We start from the raw sequence: 19,497 nt of genomic DNA, 5'->3' as shown, positions 1-19,497 counted from the left end.
GCTACAATATGTGCTCTACGGGATGGGTTGGGTTGGATTGCTCTCTTCAGAGAAGAAGCTCTGAAAGTCGTTTCTATCAAGCGTTGGTGCCGTGGTATTAGAATGATGCTGGGAGGACGGCCATCACCATCATCATAGTCGCTGGATGACAAGAATAGATCAAAGTCGTTTATGAAATGTGTTTCCCTGTTTCGGTGTGACGCTATGAGAACCCTACTAGATCGCCTAGCAGAAGCGCCTGGTACTTCTCAATGGCCTCGCCCAGCTTGATGAGCACGCCGGCAGCCAGCATCTTGACGTGGTTCTCCTCCCCGCCGTCGTCGCCGCCCCTCGTCCTCTCGAACACGCCGCTGACCCACTCCCGCGTCTCGACCACCTCCCTGCCCTGCTCCGCGCATATCCTCCGCATGTCGCCGTCGTTGACCTCGAGGAGCACCGCCATGGCGACGAACCAGCCCTTGAGGGCGGCGACGTCGCCCACGACGTGGACGCGCACGCGCAGGAGCAGGTCCCACAGCTCGGACGTGAGCTGCGGCAGGGCCAGCGTCGACGGGCCGGCCGCGTTGACGACGATGCCGAGAGTCTGCAGGTAGAGGGACAGGAGAGCTGGGTTCAGGACGACGGGCCGGGAGGAGCGCAGGGCGAGCTGGAAGTGCGCTGTGAGCGGGAAGAAGAAGGATGCCGCGAGTAGCGCGGCCGTGGTGTTGGGGATGGCGCGGACGCGGGGCTTTGCTTTCGCCTTGGACTTGTACCGCGCCGTAAACGTTTGCAGTTTAAGTACGTCGGGGCCGGTCGTGGCATCCGCGGCTTCTGCGGCTAGAGGCGCGAGAAACGAAGACGTCACGGACTGGGCTATGCCGTCGAGGGCGTTTGCGGGTAGAGCCTTGAGCTGAGAGGCAGGTAGCTGGCTAGGCTGCTGAGCAGGATCAATGTAGAGCTGTTCAATCTTTCCCGGGAGCCTCTTGGAGGGAAACGATGCAGCCGCCTGATACTGGGAGATGTCGTAGCCTGCGAGCTCTCGGGCGGACAGCCCAATCGTGACGAGGATAGACGTTCTTTGGGCTAGGGAGTAGTCCCCTTCAAAGAAGGTGCGTGCAAACCAAAGGGCCATTGACTTTGGCTGGGACACCACGAGAGCAATCATCCCCTGCTGCCTCTTCTCGGCGAAGTCTTCAATGTCGAACTTGTCTTGGAGGCCCACCAACAGCCCAGCAAGCTCGTCGGCATGGGAGCTGACCTCAGTGCCGTAGTTCGCCTTTCGCCGTATCAGAACAGGCGCTGTCTGGAGGGCCAGCTTCTGCTTGTCGTAGTTCTCGGAGTCACGGAGGTAGCTAATGAGGTCGCGGATGTAGACCGGCGCCTTTACCTTGTTGCGCTGGACGAGGGTGGCATCATCGTCCGAGTCCTCGGGATCCGACCCTTTGGCGTAGGGTTTCAGATCCTCCTCCTCGCTGTCATCTGACGAGTCGATTTCCTCGATTATGGCCTTGGGGGCTGGTGCTGAAACGGCCGCCTTCGGTTTTGGTTTTCGCGCTTTCGACGTGGACGCGACCTTCGTTGGCGGTTTGGGCTGTGATGCGGGTGGGGATGAAGAGAGGAGGGAATCAAACGGCCCAACCGAGTCGGAAATACTGCTCAGTCCCTTGAACCAGTCTGCCTCGCCGGTCTCCATCTCCTCCATGTGAAAGTCAAGTTTCTTGGCCTTGTCGTCGATCAGCCCTGAGAGAGACTCGCCTACTGCCATACCCAAGAAGCGAGCCCTGGCGTGTGTTGCGGCTATGCGATTCGATATCGCGGACAAATAAGTGCCAGACCGTAGAAGCATCCTCAGTTTGATAGGGGATAGCCTGGCGACGTAGCCGGCGCTGAGCAGTAGTACCTGAGTGTGGGCTTCACACGGAATTAGCTTTTGGCGGAGTTCTCGGTCTTCAGGCGTATGTTTGGCTTACCTTCTTGCTGCAGGATGGCGGCGTGCTTGATGTACAGCTGGTCGCCAAACTGCGCTAGGCTCTTTTCCAAGACTGTTGTGATAGTCCCCTTGTCTTTAGCCAGAACGGCGAGCACGGCACGGCGGATGCCGATTTGGTCGCCTAGCCCAGCCCCTGAGGCGGCAGTACACCAGTCCACCAACGTTGTCCGATGGGCAGCATCGTCAGCCACAACGGCATTGATAACACCAGCAACAGCAGAGACGACACTGTTCGAGCTCGTGTCATCTAGGACGAGGCTGTTCAGAAACCGTTGTGACAGATGCTCAAGCAGAATCTTCATCATCTTCTTGGCCACCTGAGGCTGGTGAAGACAGACGGCGGAGAAAGCTTCCGGCCGTCCATCCTTAGAGAGCAACAGCTCATCGATTATCGTCTTGGCCACCGTGCCTAACAGGATTAATAAAGTGGTCATCTTCACCAGTTGTGCCCGCTGTGTTACCTACCAGTGTAACCCAGCGACAAGGATCGCTGAACAAGGTCGGCACAGAATGTAGTCTCCGCGTCTCGTGGCTCCCGCCTTGTCCATGATGCAACATTGAGACTGATCCATTTGCTAAATTCGATGCCGTCGGTGATCCATCGTGAAGCGGCTGGAATCTCATCTGTGCCGACGACAGCAGCTGCCTCGGCGGCAGTGGACAGTATGCGGCCGCTGCTGATTACCGACAGTAGTTGCTGAGACTGAATCTTGCGTTGCGCGGCCTCGGTGAGCCTGGCGGTGGAGGCGGTCCATATCGCCCGAATGGTGTGTTCGCCCTTCAATAGCCCATTGAGAAGATCCAGGAACAACGTCAGGTGGAGCTGGAGATCAGGTCGTTTGGGGCCCTTTCCTACGGTCCGAGACTCCCGTATCATGGTTTTGAGGTGCGTGACGACGGCGTTGAGACCTGTGACGCTCCGCAGACACCGCAGCGCCAGCTCGGCATCGTCGGGGTTGGCGGAAGTTGGCCCGGTGCCATACTCAGTCGACTCTTCTTGCAGGAGCGCCCAGTAGTTTGGTATAATCTCCGTGACCAGAACATGGACAATGGCAGCACTTTTTGGACTCGGGGTTTGCAGGTGAAAGGCTGCTGGTGAGGACGGCTCGGCCGTCAGGTAGCGCAGGACTGCAATCAGCGTATCGTAGCCTGGCTGGTTCTTGAGAATCTCCAGGGCATCGTCGGGAGAGGAAACGTCTGAGATGGTAGTAGCCTCTTTGACCTGTCGTGTCGGCTTCACCTCTGTGAGAAGCGGCTCGCTGTCGCGTGTCGCCCTGCGGTAGGTGGTGCTGACGGGGGTGAGCAGGCCGTCCATGATTCTACCTGTCCGGCGCCTGAGGCCTGGCGAACGGTCGACGCGACAGCTGAATCATGTAGACTAGATTAATGGAAGTTTTTGTTTTTCGCTGCAATTTTCTTCCAGTCGCGTTGGATGCTGCCGGGGATGAGAAGAGTTGAGGAGGCGTGGGCGTCGCGGTGGACGCTGGAGGTCAAGTCAAGCTACCCCACCCTCACCGCAGCACACCGAAACCAGCTGCGACCCTACCTCAGCAGGCTGCCAGTACAGCGAACAGGCACCTGCTCCCGTCCCTGCCAGACACGCCCACTCCTCTCGTCCCACCCGACCTCATCTCATCCACGCCGCACGCAACACACGCTCCCGCCGTCTCGCCCGAGCATGAGCGTCGACACACAAGAGCCCGTCGGCGCTGCCGCGGGCCGCGAGGAAGCACGATGGTGAGCCCTCACAGCGTTCCCCTCCAGCCCGCCGTTTGCGCGCGCCCCTGCGTCGGGACAGTCTGTTGACCACATGCCTCAGGAAATATCTCAACCAGATTCGCAGAAACGCCGGCCCGTTCACCGATCCGGAAGCTACCTCGGAGGAGTTTCTGGCGCAGTTTGAAAAGTTCAAAGTCTTGTGAGTGCGAGGCCGACCTGGCGGCTGTGATCACTCTCAGCCCCCCCGCTGACTGACTGGCTGGCTGACCTTACACAGGGTAATGTCGGTGACATCGGACATCCAAAGCAAGCGTCTGAGATTGTGTCTGCTGACATCTGGATCAGCGGTGCGGGAGGGCTGGGCTGCGAGATACTCAAGAATCTGGCCATGTCGTACTTCAAGGACATTCACGTCATTGACATGGGTGCGCCTCCGACCCTCTCGACGCTCTCTCATGTTCAGGCAACTAACCGCCCCTCACTCAGACACCATTGATATTTCCAATCTGAACCGGCAGTTCCTGTTCCGGAGCACAGACGTCGGCAAGTACAAGGCCGAGGTCGCCGCCAAGTTCGTCGAGAAGCGCGTCCGGGGCGTGTCCATCACGCCGCACAACAACCGGATACAGGACTTTGACGAGTCCTTCTACAAGCAGTTCCAGCTCGTCATCTGCGGGCTCGACAGCATCGAGGCGCGCCGCTGGATCAACGCCATGCTCGTGTCCATTGCCGAGGAGGCCGAGGACCCGGACGGCATCAAGCCCCTCATCGACGGCGGCACCGAGGGCTTCAAGGGCCAGGCCCGCGTCGTCTTCCCGTCCATGACCTCGTGCATCGAGTGCCAGCTCGACATGCACGCCCCGCGCGCGGCTGTCCCGCTGTGCACCATCGCTTCCATACCCAGGCAGCCCGAGCACTGCATTGAGTGGGCACACGTCATCGCGTGGGACCAGGAGAAGCCCTTCCCGACGCTCGACAAGGACGACCCCGAGCACGTCACATGGCTCTACCAAAAGGCCCTCGCCCGCGCCAAGGAGTTTGACATTCCCGGCGTCACATACTCGCTCACACAGGGCACCATCAAGAACATCATCCCGGCCATTGCTTCTACGAACGCCATCATTGCCGCCGCCTGCTGCAACGAGGCGTTCAAGATCGCCACAACATCAGCCCCGTGCCTGGGCTTCGAGAACAATTACATGATGTACTCGGGAAATGACAGCATTTACACTTATACGTTCAAGCACGAGAAGAAGGATGACTGCCCTGTGTGCGGCCGTCAGGCACGGCCACTCGACGTGGACCCCGGCTCGACGCTCCAGGACCTGCTCGACTCGCTGGCGCTCCGCCCCGAGGCGCAGCTGAAGAAGCCCTCGATCCGCGCCGAGAGCAAGACGCTATACATGCGTTTCCCGCCCAGCCTGGAAGAGCAGACGAGGGCGAATCTCGACAAGACCATTACGGAGCTCGGGTTGGAGGATGGCCAGCAGGTTGTCGTCACCGACCCGGCGTTCCCGCTGGAGTTTAACTTTTTCCTCAACTTCAAAATGGACGCGCAGGCTTAGTCCAACACAGTGTGGCTTCTGCTGTGCTTGATCTTGCATTTTCTGGCGTTGGAGATATGATGAACGGGATGACAATCGAATTAGGTGCAGCCTAGCACGCAACGCAGTACATACATCAAATGTGCGAGATGTATCAGCCGTGGTATCATCTTTTGTCTACCCGTGAGAAAATCCAACGCATTGAAAGCGTTGACAGAAAAAACAGCAAATGCCAGCAGCTAGCTAACCACGCAAGCAACCTTTTTTGTATGTACAAACCCGCAACACCAGAGGCAGCCCATTTGAGAGAAAAAGTCTTCCGTGTCCTGTCGGATCCGGGTCCCGAGTCCGACATCACCTCGCCATGTTGATGACCTGCTGCTCCAGCTTCTTACACTTGAGCTTGAGGTGCTTGACCGACTCGAGGAACAGCTCGTCGCTGTCCCACTGCCCCGAGCTCTCGATGGAGAAGATGAAGTGGTCCCGCCTCCGGCCCAGCTTGACCTTGCCCTCGAACTCGGGATGCCGCAGGCACTCCCTGCTGACCGTGTCCTTCATGGCGTCGCGCACGACGGCCTTGACCTCGCCGGCGTGGCCCTCGTAGCCGCTGCCCCGCTGGGCCGCCTCCTTCTTGCTCACGGGCTCGAGGCCGATGACGCCCTCGGGGAAGCAGCGCGCAAACTTCTCCGCGTCGGGGCCCACGATGGGCTTGAGGATCTTGATGGTCGGCATGAGGCGGTACGAGGCGGTCGCCACGGGGGAGAACTTGGCGTGGTCGGCGCCGATGCCCTTGTGCATGTGCATGGACAGGTTGATGGTCTGGCGCGGGCGCATCTTGGCGATGAGGATGTCCGGGTTGACGGGGCGGATGGCGTCCTCGCCGCTAAAGTACTCGACCTGCTTGCCCGTGGGCACGAAGACGATGTCGCGCGCGTAGACGTGGGCGTTGTGGTACGCCTTGGTCGGGTCCGTCTCGTCGGCCGCGGCCTCCTTGTTGACGGTGCACGTCACGTTGAGCTCGAGGCGCACCGTGTTCCAGTCGAAGCACGTGGCGTAGGGGTCCTCGCCGGGCTCGGGCTTCTTGTGCCACTTGAGGAAGTTTTGCAGGCCGTCGCGGCCGCCGTTGAAGGGGATGAGGCCCAGGCGGTGGGCCAGCACCTCGTCCTGGATCACCGACGTGTTGTTCTCGATGTAGACGTTCTCGATGGCCAGGGTCGGGATCTCGGCGATGAGGATGCGCCGGAAGGCGTTGGCGAGGGAGGCGTCGAGGCCGACGAGCGAAAAGGCCGCGAGGTTGGCCTCGTTCTGGTGGAAGCGCACCGAGAAGCCGGATCGGAAGCGGTCAATTGTGAAGGCCAGGTCCTCGCCCGGGTGGTGGCCCGGGTAGTCTGTCGACGTCACGTTGGTGACGGTTTCGAGGTTGATGCCAACCGTCTGCACGCAACAGAAACAACACACAGAGGTCAGCCTTCTTGATCGCCCTCTTGGGTCACCCTTCCGCCGCCGCCGCCGCCGTCCCGCGAAGCATCATCGACGCGCGCCGGCAACAGACTCTGGGGGCACACTCACATTTCGGCGATCGATCTCCTCTGCGCTCGGCGCGCTCCGCCATGCGGCCTGCTGAGCGGGAGCCATCTCGAGGGGGGGAGGGGCCGGGGGAGCGAACAGCCTGCTGCAATGTGGTGGTGGTTTGGCTTGAAGTTGGGGAAATTTTTTGGGATGCCCCTCCACGCGCTGCGATAAGATGGAATGGGTTTGACGGAAGCGCAGAAGCAGACCTTCAAAAAGTTTGGAGACGACCAGGACTGGACCCTCCCAAATTCGGCGCCCCGCCCCACCCGAACGCCCGGCGCCGCACTCGACCCGCTAAGCCTGCTGTGCCTTAGCGCCCATGCCGCCCGACGGAGCTCCACTACCGGCACCTGTCGCCCGGGCCGTCGACCGCCATGAATGGAACATCCATCACTAAGATCATCACGTCTCGGTCGCGACTCTGGGACAAGTAGCGCACACTTATCGTCTGCGTATACATGTCCCAAGAGGAGTTCGCATGGCAAAGGCTTCTTCCGTGATCAAGTGGTACTACATTTGCGCTATACAACACCTAATCATGCCGTCGCGGCTTGTCTGCGACGCCGCGAGTGTTCCTCCCATACCCACCCATCCGGATCCCGTGTAAAATGTAGGCCCGCAGGCTTCGCCTATTCAATATCCTCCATGTTCCAAACACTGACACCCTTCTTCTCCACGCTCTCCTTGAACTTGCCAAGTACTGCCTGACGCCTGGCCTTCTTCGCCATCAACTCTCCCTTCTCCTCCAGGCTGAACCCGCTCACCTTTCGCCGGGGTGGCGTCGCCCGAGCCGTCGCGCCAAGGGACATGCCGCTTCCAGAGAAGCTTTGTCGCAGGTTGCGGGACGGCGTTGAGTCTGGAGACAGCATGATGCTCCTCCTGGGCTGCGGTGTCACCATCGGTGATCCTTCGCGACTCGTTGACCCAAGGCGCATCTTGCGCAGCTGCGTCTCCAGAACGTCGATATCGCCGCTGCGTTTTTCTGCCAATGCCGTCATCCGGTTGATGGTTCTCATGACAGCTTCCACCGTCGGTACATTGGCGCCTCCACGACCAGCTGAGCTTGAGGCTGATGCAATCCTCGTCTTCAATAGCGTCAATGCCTCTTCGGCTTGGTTGAGGAGCTTCGTGAAGTTGGCAAATTCGCGTCTCAGGTCGTTCTGTTGCGTAGCTTGCTCCGCGCTCAGGGGAAGCGTCTTGGCAAGCTCGACCTGGTCCGGATCCAATCGTGCCATGATGACCCTCTTGAGGTCCTCTTGCTTGGCCCGGAGCCTTTGCATGTCGCGCGCCAGATCTTGACAGGCATCCAGCTTGTCGTCGCGGTCGAGGTCCTGCACGCGGCCGTCTTCGAGCTCGTTGTGAAGCTCCATATCCAATACTTCGCCCAGCTCCGACACCTCGCACAGCACCCAATCGTCAGGGTCCTCCAGGTCGTCCTTGGATCGACCGCCTTCCTTGCGGTTCTCCGTGTGACCCTTGGTGAAAGCTTTGACAGCGCGAGCGTTGAGCCCCAGTGTATCAATCATGGAGTTGATGTCGCGATACACAGCCTCTACTTGAGATGGGATGCTATCCTTGGCTGGTGGCGCCACGTTCGAGTGCGCAATGAACTCGTCGAGGTCCAACTTGCCCTCGACTTCCGAAGCAAGGACTTTTTGCATCTCGTCGTCTTCCTCGTCAACCAACGGCTGCGTCTCCTCGGCTTCTTGCTTCTCCTTCAGCTTTCGATGCTGAATGAGGAACTGGTCTTCGGCATTTGCCAGTCTCTCTCGGCTGATGATCGAAGCCCCAAGCTGTGACTCTGCCGGCTTCTTCGGCCCGAGTATCTGGGATGCCATTCCAGGGGCACTGACTGATCGGGTAGAATCAGATCTCATCACCCGCTGTGGCACCGCGCCACGAACGGGGCTTGGCGACCGAGGGCTTGCAGCGCTCGGCCGGGGGAACATTGGCGCATTGCGACTGATTTCGCCGAACAACGGCTTTGGACGCTCTTGGTCCGCCCTTCCCGTAGCAGGCGGCTGGCCGCCCAAGCCTCCGAACGAACTCTGAGGCGTGAATCCGGGCGTTGGCGAAAGGCCGCTGGTCGTAGGGCTAAGGTCCTTTGCGACGTCCACACCACTGCCCTCCGAGGCATTGTCTTCACCCAAGTCACTCTCATCGCCTTCCTCCTCGGGAACCGACGGGATTGCGGACGCCTCCTTCGACGGTGCGCTGGGCAAAACAAAATCAGGGGGTAAAGGCGCGTCATCCGCAGCGGCAGGCTTCGAGGGCTTGGCAAAGTCGGGAGGCAGGGGTGCGTCATCCACTTCCTTTGGTATGGCAACTGGTTGGGTAGCCTTGGTAAAGTCCGGTGGCAAGGGCGCGTCTGTCGGGAGCTTGCCAGCTTTGGGCGTGGCGGCGGTAAAGTCTGGAGGCAGCGGCGCATCATCCACCTTGGGTGGCGTCGTTGATTCGAACGACTTGTTGGCCGTATTCGAAGCCGCTGAAGAGGATGAGGACTCTCCGAGAGGGTACGCCGCCTTGCTAGTGGTATCCGGGGGAAGAGGCTCATCCTCCTCAATCTTGATCTTGGGCGTCTCCGGCTCGGCAGGGGGCTTCGATGCACTCTGAGAGAAGAAGCCAGAGAAGCCAGTGCTTTGGCTTCCCAACTTGGTTGGCTGGCCAAAGAGAGATGTGCCGGGAGCCTGGGCCGGCGACGACGCAAACCCAAATCTTCCTGGGGCCGGAGTGGTTTTCGGTGTGGTCGACTCTTCAGTTGACTGCGGAGAGAAGAGGGACTTTGGTGGTTCGGCCTGCGGCGTCTGTTCCGTCTGTTCCGCGTCCATGTCCTCGTCCTTGGCCGGGGGTGTGGTTGATCGAGGCTGGCTGTTCGCATCGTTAAGGGCCGAACCAAACGCATTGCCAAACAGCGAGGTCCCTGATGGCGCGGAGGGTTTCTCGTTGCTCTCGCTCTGGGACGGATCCGCCTTGAATGACGACTCCAGCTTAAAGGGTGTCGAGCCGAAGAGGCCGCCGGTCGGCTTGGTATCCTTGGCGGGGAAAGCAGTATCCGCATTCGCAGAGCTGGTTGCGAAAGGGTTGACAGTGGGCTTCTTCTCGCCGCCGAAGATGCTTGAGCCGGCGCCGCCCTCGCCCACAGATGCGAAGCCTGACTGCTTAGCGAAGCTGGAGAAGCCACCTCCCGAGGGCATGGCCGTGGCTGTGCTTCCAAAGGGGCTCTGGTTATTACCGCCCTTAGCGAAACCCGAAAAGCCGCCTTGCGAGTTACCCCATGGCGATGTCCTCATGCCGACCTGCGACGCCTGGCCAAAGCCCACGGCGCTAGGTTTGCCAAATGCTGGGGCGGCCGACGGTGTACTCCCGAAAGAACTGGAACCAAATGTTGCGCCGCCAGTGCTGGATGGCGTCTTGGCGGGCGAAGCCCCCCACGGCGACGTGCTCTGCCCAAGCTGAGATGATGCACCGAACGCTGGCACCGCAGGTGTGGCAGACGCCCCAAATGCTGAGCCGCCAGCGCTACCGAATGCGCCAGCCGAGGCTGCGGGTGCCGACTGCTTCGGCGTAGCGGCAGCAGGTGCACCTTCGAGGGCGGCGAAGCCAGAGTAGGTTGTCCCCTTTTTTATGGAATCCGTGTACACCACCCACCAGGAGCAAAGAACACCTTCGTGGGTCAGAACCCATAGTCCTGGAAGAGGGCCTGGAGACTCCTCAAGCTCCTCATCCGCCGGGATAGGTTTGTAAACCTTGTCCTTGCTAGAAAGATCAATGGCGAACCCGACAGGCGTAGAGTCGTCCATGGATTCTGTCATAGGTAGCGTGGGTCGCTTGGTATCGTCTAGCAGCTCCGTTGTGGTGAAAACGCCAGTAATTGATTCTGCTGGCTTGTCCGTTGCTAAAGGCGCCTTGGATCGGCTTAGCAAGCCAATCTCTGTGGATGCTGTGGACGATACGATAAGGAGGTCCTGGAGATCCGGCTCGAAATCCTTCAACCGAAGGATGGAATGGTGGGGCATCTTGTCGGAGCCGAACGGGTCGACGGGGTCAGCAAGCTTCTGGAAGGCGAAAGCTGCCGGCGGCTGCCTGGTGATAATGTGGTACACCGAGGACGCTGGGGTTACGTTGGTGGCCGTATGGATGGCGAGGAACAGGTTGTTTTCCAACCATGTTAAAGACGAGACTGGAGCAAGTTAGGGATCAAGAAAGCCAAGTGAGTGGAATTCTGCATACCATGGCAAGCGATGTCCAGGCTAGGGGGCTTCGGGATCTCTGCCTTGGCCTCGCCTGTTGGCATCATTTGGTGGATCGTGCCGTCCGACAAGCCAGCGCAAAGCTGCTTGCCTTTCGTGCTCCAGCTCACGCAGCTGACCTGCATCTTGAGGGTGCCGCTCAGCCGCCTTTCATTGAGATCGGCCATGTGCAAGGAGCCGTTGCTCGTCACGATGGCGCACAGCTCGGCCTTGTCAGTCGTCGGATTGGGGACCAGAGATCGCAGTGATTCGCCATTCGTCGATAGCTCGAACGCAGTGCTCGTCGAGCCTTGCAGAAGGCTTTGCACCTCGTATACAGCAAGCCCGCCACCCGACTCAGCTGAGAGGATCAGGTATTTTTCGTCGGCAGTGAAGGCGACTTGCGCGATGCGCATCGACATGGGAACTCGAAGCTGCGGCTCGAAGCCGCGCACGTTGGAATCGCCTTCTTTCGGAGACTCGAACGCCTTACGGACGGACTCGGTCGAGGCTATGACTAGCTGATCGGGGCCAGCGGCCGCGACGAGGCCCTTACGCGACGCGATGCTGAGGAGAGACGAGGTTGGGGCCGGAAGGGCGGACGACCACGAGTTGGTCAGGCGGACCGTGGCGTCGCTGGCGACCGACAGAAACCCAAGGGCCTATACAACAGTCAGAACAAGCTTCCACGAAGCCGAATGGGCAAGAAGACGCGAGCATACTTCGGTCTGAATCGTTTCCAGATCGGGGCCCATGTTTGCGCCTCCGGCACCTCCACCTCCACCCACGGGATTCCCCGCGTTCGAGGAGAAGCCGAAGGCCATGTTTGCGGCGAGGAAGATCAGAGCCCCGGAGAGTGCTCGAGATATTATGAAGAGGTTTGCCGCATCGGTGGGTAGGTCTGCGTAAGGGAGCGACAGTTTTGATATTTTGGCGTCGCAGATCGTGAGAATCTGCTGCAAATCGGGAGAGAGGTTGCTCGGGGGGGGAATCAAAGGCGGCGCCCTTTGATTAGGAAGAGAAAAACAGGAAGAAAAAAAACACAACGGATAATTTCAGCAAGACACGGACGGGCCGCAGGACGCGTCGAGTGTCACTAATTGTCGGTTTTTGAGGGCGAAAAAGGGCGAGTCAGAGCGGCGTCGGCATTGTAGCCTTGGGGAGCAGGCAGTCAGTACCAATGGTGATGTCGCGACGAGCCTGCCCCAGCAACTTTTTGGAGCTCTTCCCTGCTCTGGAACGTCACGTGCGCCCGGAGCTGGTGGCCACCTCAGGCTCCTGCGGGTACGTACCGCCGCCTCAGCTTCAGCGCGGGCCTGGTGGTTGGTCGCAATCGCCCAGGCAAGCAGCCGCCTGCGCCAGCTCCCTACCGTTCCCAGGCAGGCCAATCACGCAGGGACCTCCACTGCTGGCTGGGGAGCTTCCGCGCCCGTGTTTCTGGAGGCAGCTTTGAGCCTCGTCATCCGCAGCTCTGCCTTCGCATCCTCACACGCAGCCCTCAACGCCCCCCCTCCCCATCGCCGACGACCGAATTCGCGACTGCAGCAATCGACCTCTCCGCACTCGTCCCGCAAACACTCACCCAGTGAATCGTCAACCTCGTGGGACCGAGAAACCGACCCCGCGACGTTCCGTCAGCTGGATTGCAGCGACCGCCCACCATGCCGGGCTTCGACTTCTCCAACTACAACCGCAACGCGGCCCTGCACGCGAGGGGCGTGCCGCTACCCAAGGCCACCAGCACGGGCACGACGATTGTTGGCTGCATATTCGATGGCGGCGTAGTGGTATGATGAACATCCAACCGTTCCCCTTCCGCCCTCGTCCGTTCGACTACAACCGGTCAACGGACCCGTTATATCCCCTGTCTAACGAGGCTGTCCACAAACAGATCGCGGCCGATACCCGCGCCACGTCGGGCCCCATCGTCGCCGACAAGAACTGCGAGAAGTTGCACTACATCTCCCCTCAAATCTGGTGCGCGGGCGCCGGCACCGCCGCCGACACGGAGTTCACCACGGCGCTCATCTCGTCGCAGCTCGAGCTGCACTCCATGTCGACCGGCCGCCAGCCCCGCGTTGTCACCTGCATGACGCTCCTCAAGCAGCATCTCTTCCGCTACCAGGGCTACATCGGCGCCTACCTCGTAGTCGCCGGCTGCGACCCGACCGGCACCCACCTCTTCACCGTGCACGCCCACGGCTCGACCGACAAGCTCCCTTACGTCACGATGGGCAGCGGTAGTCTCGCGGCGATGAGCGTCTTCGAGACGCAGTGGAAGGCCAACCTCACGCAGGATGAGGCCGTCAAGCTCGCCAGCGACGCCATTCTGGCCGGTATCTTCAACGACCTGGGCTCTGGCTCCAACGTCGACGTGGCCATCATCACAAAGGACAAGACGACGCTGAAGCGAAACTACATCAAGCCCAACGAGAAGAGCGCCAAGCTGCAGAGCTACGCCTTCCCCAAGGGCACCACCGCTGTGCTCAACGAGAAGATTATCCAGAAGAACGACATTGGGCGGTATGTCAGCGTTCACGAGGTGCCGCTCGAGGGCGATACAATGGAGGTGGACAGCTAAGCGGGAGGCTTCGTGTACGGATAGGAGCATCCGAGGGGGCTGGAGGGCAATGTATCAACACACAGCAACTGCGCTTCGGGTTTACTAGAAATGGAAGCGTTCATCTGACTACGCAAGGCGACAGTCAATGCCATGGTGCGGCAAGATTTGCGCAAATATCGGTGAATATGTGCGTGCTCCCGGACGCCTAGTCTAGCCTAAACTCGGGCCTCTCGAAACCTCCTGGAAATATGAGGAACAAAGTTACACGCAACCACCGGCGGAGAAGCCGGGCCAAGAAAGTCCATACACGAAGAATTGAACATGTCGCAAGCCCTGTTACACCGTACAGGGCGAAGAAGAGAACAAAGAAACAGAAAAGCTGGCGGAAAGCTCGCCGCCAAGAACCCAAATGACTCTCGCCCAGTCAACGGGCGCCTCCCATGCGCACCTCACGACGCCGTCGTATTCGTTTGTAGTATGTTGTCGATTGACAAACTGCCCCGCTCTCAAGATGCAAATTATCCCCAGTTTGTGTGTGTGTGTGTGTGTGTGTGTGTGTGTGTGTGTGTGATGCAAGAATCCCAAACTCCAGCGTAGATGGGTATGATGGTAGAGGTCATGATCGTGAAAGATGGTGTGTCAGGGGCCGCAAGCCTCATTTCAGACCAAACATTGTCCGTGTGCGTGACTTGCTTCTGGCCTTCTTCTTGGCTTTGTCTTTGGCGCCATCGTCGTTGTACTTTGACTTGTGAATCCTAGAAGCACTGCATTAGCGTGACGTACGCGACGAAGAGTGGAAATTGAACGTACCAGCTGTTGCCGACCATGCTCATGCCTTTGGCTTCAGCCAGTCGGTAGAACTTGGCACTCTTCTTGAGATCCTTCTTGCACCCAATTCCCTGTGCGTAGCAGAAGCCTGCTTCCGCGAGGGCGTCGACGTCACCCCAATCTGAACGTGGTTAGTTTAGTTGCCACCGCGTATGACGATTAACGTGGTCAACTTACTGCCAGCGATTTCAAAGCATCGCAGCGCAAGCACCTTGTCTTGCTCGATGCCCCAGCCATTCATATGGCTGACGCCAAGCTCATATATGCTCAGCGCAAACTGCGCCTTACGGGCCTTGGTCTCGAGGAAGTTGGCCGGCCTCCCTTCCTTGGCCCGATCTTCGTCGTCTGCGATTTCGATTTGGGCGTGCTCAGCAGCCTTTCGCAACCACTGGACACCCTCTCTTTGATTTGCTCGCATGCCCCAGCCGTGTCGGCACGCCAGGGCATAAAGAAGCATGGCAGTGGGGTTGTTCTGCTTGGCGGCATGCCGGAGGTGATAGGTTGATTCGTTCAACGAGCCATTCTCGTGGCATTCAATGCCTTTGGCCAAGTGCTCCTCTGCAGTCATCGTAGACGCCGAGGGGGCAAGCGAGCGAACGGTCGGGGAGGGTCGTATCGTACTGGCTGAATCGCTGGTACCGGCCGATGCCGGCGTTTGCCCTCGTGTTGCGGCATCGTGCGGAGGTGAAGTGCGAGTTCGCCCTCGAGGCGCGTCTTCAGAGGGACGACCGGCGTCAGCAGATGGCCTGCTGCTGCTTGAAGATGTCTGGGCCGTGAGGCCGAGTCTGGAACTCTCCAAGCTCCTTTTCCCCGTATCCATGGACGGCCTCGTGATGCCGCTCATCATGCTCACAGCGTCGTCAGGCACAGTCCTTGCCGAGGAGCTCGACGGCCGCGTCGGCGGCGACGGTGGCGCCCCTAGAGGATGTCTGTGCACGTTGCTGGAAGGCACAGCTGGCGGCTCCCATTGGAAATTTGCTGTAGGCTGGCCTTCAGATGGCTCAGAGCGTTGTATCACCTTGCCCCTTGGGAGGGAAAACTTGGAATAGATATACGACGGAGCGGCACCTGTGCCGTCATCAATCTGCTGGTCCATGAAAGCCTCGCTGTGCATGCTGACAGGGGTGTGGGCGGAGTCGTCTGCGAGTACAAAAGAGGGTTGACTATCCGATGACGCCTGTCTAGTCGGCATGTCGAGGCCCGGGGTTCCAGCTCGGCTAAGAGGGCGAGAGAAGTTAAAAGATGGTCGTGGGAGGGCTGAGGAATCGGACGCCACCGACGGTGACCGGTGAAAGGAGCTGATCGCGGGCGATGGGTTCGCATTGGCAAAGGCGGCACTGCCAGAGGACAGCTTTCGCGCTGGCAGTGAGTGAAACGATCCAGCCATGTTACTCGATGTCTCGTCATCCCCAGTCGGAGGGGATGACATGATGCTCGACGACCGCTTTGGGAACAGGTTACGCGGCGGTGCGAGGCCCAACTCATCGAAGCTGTCTTGCCGGGACTTGTCTGGTGAATCAGTCGTGGACACGTTGTGCTGTGACGTCGGCAGTGCCAGTGACTCCCGCTTGCGCGCGGGCGATTTCTCTAGGTGTGAGTGCGTGTCACTCTGGAGGGGCGACGGTGAACGATCGCGTCGTGCCCCAAAGAGATCCTGGTCCTCGTCAACCGTATTCAGCATACGGCCTCGCGAGAGGTCCCTGGCGTGGTCCGGCAACAATGGGACAGGGACCGAATCGTCAGGCGTCGGCGGAATCTGACTCATTCGCGGATGCATCGACCTGGGCCGCTCCTCGGGCGTGAAGGCTTCCTCGACTGCCGTCCTCAGGCCGAGCCCCGAATTATCTAGCTCCGGAGACTCGTCTGCATCTGACGGCTCGTACGACATGGAGCGAAAATAATCGGAGCGGCCCTGTTGAATCAAAGGGCTTTCGACCGTCAAGGGCGGTAGCCGGCTAACCCTGTTGCCATCTCTGTTGCTCTCCTGGAGCTGCCTGGCCAGCAGTCGGCTCTGAAGGGCGAATGCATCCAGGGGCGACAGTTCCGGCGGCGCCTCACCGGCGACGTGCATACGTGGGGAGCGCAGTGGCTTGGACGAGGTCGACGTCCCAGAATGATTCGAGTTGGCTCGCAGGTCGAGCAAGCTCGGGCGGTTGGCCATGGTCGTATTCGTCTGGCACCGCTTGCCCGGCGCAGCTCGATACCATACAGGATGGGGCTCAAGTCTTCGGGACTAGACGCAGTTTCGCAAAGGGAATGGGCGGCACGGGATCGGAATCTGGTAATGTGTCCAGCCGTTTCGCTCGCCAGCCCGGGCTCCTCAAGACAGCCGGTGACGGAGGAGGGTCTGGGGCAGAACCAAGCGGCTTCGACGACCGATATGCGCCTGGTCCAGTACAGGCTCGCGTGTGAATGGCCACTGACGTAGGTCGCTCAGGTATTGATGCGCTGATAATGAGAGATTCCGTCTGTCGCATGGGCACGCGACGGCCAGGGCATCGATGGACGGCGAGAAACGGCGGCAGCAGGCACGTGTGTGGTTTTGACGGACGACGCAAGATGCCCTCTGACTCGGCTTTGTGGTTGCGAGCGGCGAGGGAGACGTTTGACAGCGACGGTTTGGGCGTTGCGAGCAGGCGGTAGTAGCAGTTCGCCAAGCAGTGGGGGCGGTCGGGCGCAATGAGGCCCGTTGTTGGCGTTGGTGTAGGGGGCGGACGTTGGTGTTGGTGAGTCGCGGGGGACTGAAAGGGCGCGCGGCCGTTGGTCTGAAGAAGGAGCGTGAGTCGCCGGCTGGAGTCGATGGTCCTGGCTTTGGCCGTCGGGTCGGAATGCTGTCGCTGTTGCTGTTGCCGTGGTTTGCGCGCAGCGCTGGGTGCTGTTGCGAGGGCGAGAAGGAGGTGAAGGAGCGTGGACGACGGGGACAGGGAGAAAGGGGACAGGGCGCAGGGCCTCTGCGGTTGGTGGAGGCGGACGAGGTAGTGGGTGGTGGTGGTGCTTGTGGTGGTGGTGGTGGTGGCAGGTACTTGCCCCAGTGGCAGTGGCAGTGACAGTGGTATTGGTGGACTCGACGGGGCCTTGGTGGTGGACAAGGTGGGCGGGATAATACGAGGCGGCTTGCCCCTGGCAGTGCTAAAACGGCGCCCGAGATGGATGAATGACGACTCCAGCTCCCCCCGGCTGCACCTCAGGTTGGTGGGAGGGAGGCGCCACCCGCTGCGCTCGCCGATGTTGCCAGTGCCACCCGGCTGAACCTTGCTGCCCGCAGCGGACGGATATCCAAGTTCCATGACAGTCGCGCTCCCCGGGCGACTGAGGCGCTGGGCGAACTTGGCCGCCCTGGGCTCCAAAGGTTCCGTCCTCCTCGGCCGCATCTAATATCTACGCACGCAACTACAAACGAGCACCCCTTACGCGTCGAGGGCTCAGTGCACCACCACATGCATGCCCACGCCTGTTGCTGCCTCGGGCGCGCGCGCGCAATGCACACCCGGGACCTCACAGGCATGTTCGCCCGGGAGGCCCAGGATGCCAGAGATGCCAGGGTACCCGGCCGTTAGAAACTGCCACAGCGGGCCGCCATGACAATCATCATCATCCGGCGGGCTCCTCAACCCACAAGCCGCGGGGGAACCGAAAATGCTGCAATCACAGAGGCGAGATGCGTCGCTCTCGGCTGTCTGCTGCATCTCAGAGGGGGGAAACAAAAGGGTTCACCTCGCGCTACCCAGGGTCGAGAGTCAACCGAGTGTGAGAGTCGAGACCCTCGTCTCCCACTTTCCAAGCTACGTAGCAGGCCTCCCTCATTTTGATCCAGGCCGCCCGGGTCTCTGGCCGTCGCCCGTCAGTGGGGGAAGTGGTCACACGGCCCTCGCCCGCCCTTGCGACGAGTTGAGACCTGAGGTGGCCAGCTTTGCCTGCCCAGCCCAGCATCCCAGGAGCTCTCAGCGCACACGGAGGCCCAGTCCCCTTCGAGCTTAGCTGGGGGGCCCGATGGTGTCAGGGGCCCGAGGATTATAATTGGCAACGCCACCGGCCTGCGCGTCTGGGGTGCATGGGCTTTGGTTTCCAGAGGGTCTTGAAAGAGGGGACGGGGCGTTTGGGGGGGGGGGGGGGGGGGTGGTCCAGCAGCCACGGTCGTGTCCCACCACTGCCCGGTCGTCAGCCAGCCAGAAGGACGGGCAGACAGGTTCGCGTGTTCTGCGCCGGCGGGCTCGAAGCTAATCGCTCGTTTGAGCTATCGAATGCCTAGCCTCGACGACCTGCATCGCTCGCGTGTGTCGCCGCAAACCCAAAACCCGTCGACTGTCCGAGCGAGCACCACTGACTACTTGCCTCCGCAGCGAGACAGGGTTTCCAAGATGCTGCCTTACATTTTGATACCTAACCCCTTGATGAACGCGACCGAGTTATAACCCAAGTAATATGGCACTACATATTACCCGTGGAGCTGCATTGAAAGATCCGGAGATGACTGCTCTTCGAGGATGAGCCCTCATACTGCGTCGTGCTGCGCACCACGCAAGACTTCGCCAGCACCTCCCCCCGTGCGCGCTGACGTGTGCGTGGCTGCGCGGCGACGAGCCCAGGCATCACGGGCAAGACGGACGGGGTCCCTTGCGGCCCATCCGTCAGGGCACTCCCGCCCCAGCGAGATGACGGTCGATGGATGAGGCTGTGCGCCGTGGCAAATGCCTACCAAAAGGGTAGCTCTGGGGGTCCTCGCCTCGTACGCAAGTTATAATTAATTGCTTTACCCAATCCTCGTGGAACCGTCCAAAATAAGGTCACTTGGCGCCGTGAACGATGACGTCTGGATGGATGTTGTGCTGCAGTCAGACATGCATGCGTGCGGCATGTACAAAAAGTACGTACGTCACCGTGCCTCGGGGATGTGTGAGCTGCGTGTTTACCATGCATACATACCCCCATTACGAAGTACGAGTACGAAGCATATTCGTAAGTGCCGACTTCGCGGCATGGCATGCAGAGCCGGAGCATGCAATTACTCGCAACTCAAACAACGAGCTCTGCGTGACACACGCATGCTCTCCGCAGCCAGCCACCATATCTCGC

General features: G+C 60.0%; 6 protein-coding genes across 6 annotated transcripts; 2 read left to right on the top strand and 4 right to left on the bottom strand.

The window, feature by feature from the left end:
- Window positions 1–202: 202 nt before the first annotated feature.
- On the bottom strand, window positions 203–3,284 carry PLICBS_002609 (telomere binding protein; the record flags this gene model as incomplete). The annotated part of the gene is made up of 3 exons (XM_018322301.1): window positions 203–1,890; window positions 1,950–2,378; window positions 2,435–3,284. 3 exons carry the CDS (start codon window positions 3,282–3,284, stop codon window positions 203–205), a joined length of 2,967 nt encoding a protein of 988 aa, XP_018179781.1.
- A 363-nt stretch (window positions 3,285–3,647) lies between these two features.
- PLICBS_002608 (uncharacterized protein) lies at window positions 3,648–5,253 on the top strand (the record flags this gene model as incomplete). The annotated part of the gene is made up of 5 exons (XM_018322300.1): window positions 3,648–3,706; window positions 3,789–3,887; window positions 3,966–3,971; window positions 4,034–4,113; window positions 4,175–5,253. The coding sequence occupies 5 exons, from the start codon at window positions 3,648–3,650 to the stop codon at window positions 5,251–5,253; spliced, it is 1,323 nt and encodes a 440-aa protein (XP_018179780.1).
- Window positions 5,254–5,586: 333 nt separating this feature from the next.
- Window positions 5,587–6,867, bottom strand: PLICBS_002607 (DNA-directed RNA polymerase core subunit rpc40; the record flags this gene model as incomplete). The annotated part of the gene is made up of 2 exons (XM_018322299.1): window positions 5,587–6,666; window positions 6,802–6,867. 2 exons carry the CDS (start codon window positions 6,865–6,867, stop codon window positions 5,587–5,589), a joined length of 1,146 nt encoding a protein of 381 aa, XP_018179779.1.
- A 566-nt stretch (window positions 6,868–7,433) lies between these two features.
- Window positions 7,434–11,857, bottom strand: PLICBS_002606 (uncharacterized protein; the record flags this gene model as incomplete). The annotated part of the gene is made up of 3 exons (XM_065600053.1): window positions 7,434–10,984; window positions 11,035–11,695; window positions 11,756–11,857. The coding sequence occupies 3 exons, from the start codon at window positions 11,855–11,857 to the stop codon at window positions 7,434–7,436; spliced, it is 4,314 nt and encodes a 1,437-aa protein (XP_065456125.1).
- Window positions 11,858–12,694: 837 nt separating this feature from the next.
- PLICBS_002605 (proteasome core particle subunit beta 2) lies at window positions 12,695–13,614 on the top strand (the record flags this gene model as incomplete). Its single annotated transcript, XM_018322297.1, has 2 exons — window positions 12,695–12,820; window positions 12,925–13,614. The coding sequence occupies 2 exons, from the start codon at window positions 12,695–12,697 to the stop codon at window positions 13,612–13,614; spliced, it is 816 nt and encodes a 271-aa protein (XP_018179777.1).
- Window positions 13,615–14,251: 637 nt separating this feature from the next.
- On the bottom strand, window positions 14,252–16,585 carry PLICBS_002604 (uncharacterized protein; the record flags this gene model as incomplete). The annotated part of the gene is made up of 4 exons (XM_065600052.1): window positions 14,252–14,351; window positions 14,407–14,545; window positions 14,602–15,641; window positions 15,705–16,585. The coding sequence occupies 4 exons, from the start codon at window positions 16,583–16,585 to the stop codon at window positions 14,252–14,254; spliced, it is 2,160 nt and encodes a 719-aa protein (XP_065456124.1).
- Window positions 16,586–19,497: the final 2,912 nt, after the last annotated feature.

Source organism: Purpureocillium lilacinum, assembly GCF_023168085.1.
Source record: "Purpureocillium lilacinum CBS 284.36 DNA, scaffold_2, whole genome shotgun sequence".
Taxonomy (NCBI): Eukaryota; Fungi; Ascomycota; class Sordariomycetes; order Hypocreales; family Ophiocordycipitaceae; genus Purpureocillium; species Purpureocillium lilacinum.
The sequence above is the reverse complement of the archived record's forward strand: the minus strand, read 5'-3'. Positions and strand labels throughout refer to the sequence as shown.